Source organism: Sphaeroforma arctica (genome assembly GCF_001186125.1).
Source record: "Sphaeroforma arctica JP610 unplaced genomic scaffold supercont1.12215, whole genome shotgun sequence".
Lineage (NCBI taxonomy): Eukaryota > Ichthyosporea > Ichthyophonida > Sphaeroforma > Sphaeroforma arctica.
This window is the reverse complement of record NW_014028343.1, coordinates 1-753: the sequence shown is the minus strand read 5'-3', so window position 1 is coordinate 753 and position 753 is coordinate 1. Positions and strand designations below refer to the sequence as shown.

Genomic DNA, 753 nt, shown 5'->3' with positions numbered 1-753 from the left:
AGTATATATACATATTTTCCTAATAGGCTCATACCCTCACCTACACAGTCACATACGTCCATATATACGTTTCATCCTATTTTACTCTAATATACATACTCATAGGGAGACGATACACTTCAACCGCATGTGGTGGTGATAGGTGCGACCAATAGACCCAATGCCATAGACCCTGCCCTGAGACGGCCTGGACGCTTTGACCGCGAACTCGAGGTACCTGTGCCCTCAGTAGAGGACCGGTTGGCCATTTTAGGTGCAATGCTGGGGAAAATACCACATAGACTGACCAAAGAACAGGTATGCAACGGTATGCATGTGTGTGTACATGTCCGATTTGTTTATAACTGTGTGTGCCTGTAGGTGCATCTGGATATTGTGCTCGCTATTTAAGGACCGGCTGACTACTTTGGTACGGACCACAGTGCAGGTAGGTAGAGGTTGAGACGGGTATGGTCACTTTATGTCCCGTTGTCTGCGAGAAAGGAAAGCCCATGTCCTGTTTTGAGAATTGGGCAGAAAGTTGAATATAAACAATGTGTATATGAACATGTTCATGGCTGTGTGTGTGCGAGTGTGACTGTCTGTAGCTAGATGTGCCATTAAAAGATAACCGGCTGACTACTTTCGGTGCAATGACTGGGAAGGTATCACACTGACCGAATCTGGGCCGTATATACAGGTGTTCGAAAGTGTATGTTAGTATGCATCTATTCATAGTTATGTGTATGTGATTTATGTGTGTGTTTAGCACAC

At 44.9% G+C, this 753-nt stretch overlaps 1 protein-coding gene across 1 annotated transcript; it reads left to right on the top strand.

The window, feature by feature from the left end:
* Positions 1 to 105: 105 nt before the first annotated feature.
* Positions 106 to 297, top strand: SARC_17814 (hypothetical protein; the record flags this gene model as incomplete). Its single annotated transcript, XM_014288099.1, has 1 exon — positions 106 to 297. A coding segment is annotated over one exon (192 nt), but the record flags the coding sequence as incomplete, so codon positions are not given.
* Positions 298 to 753: the final 456 nt, after the last annotated feature.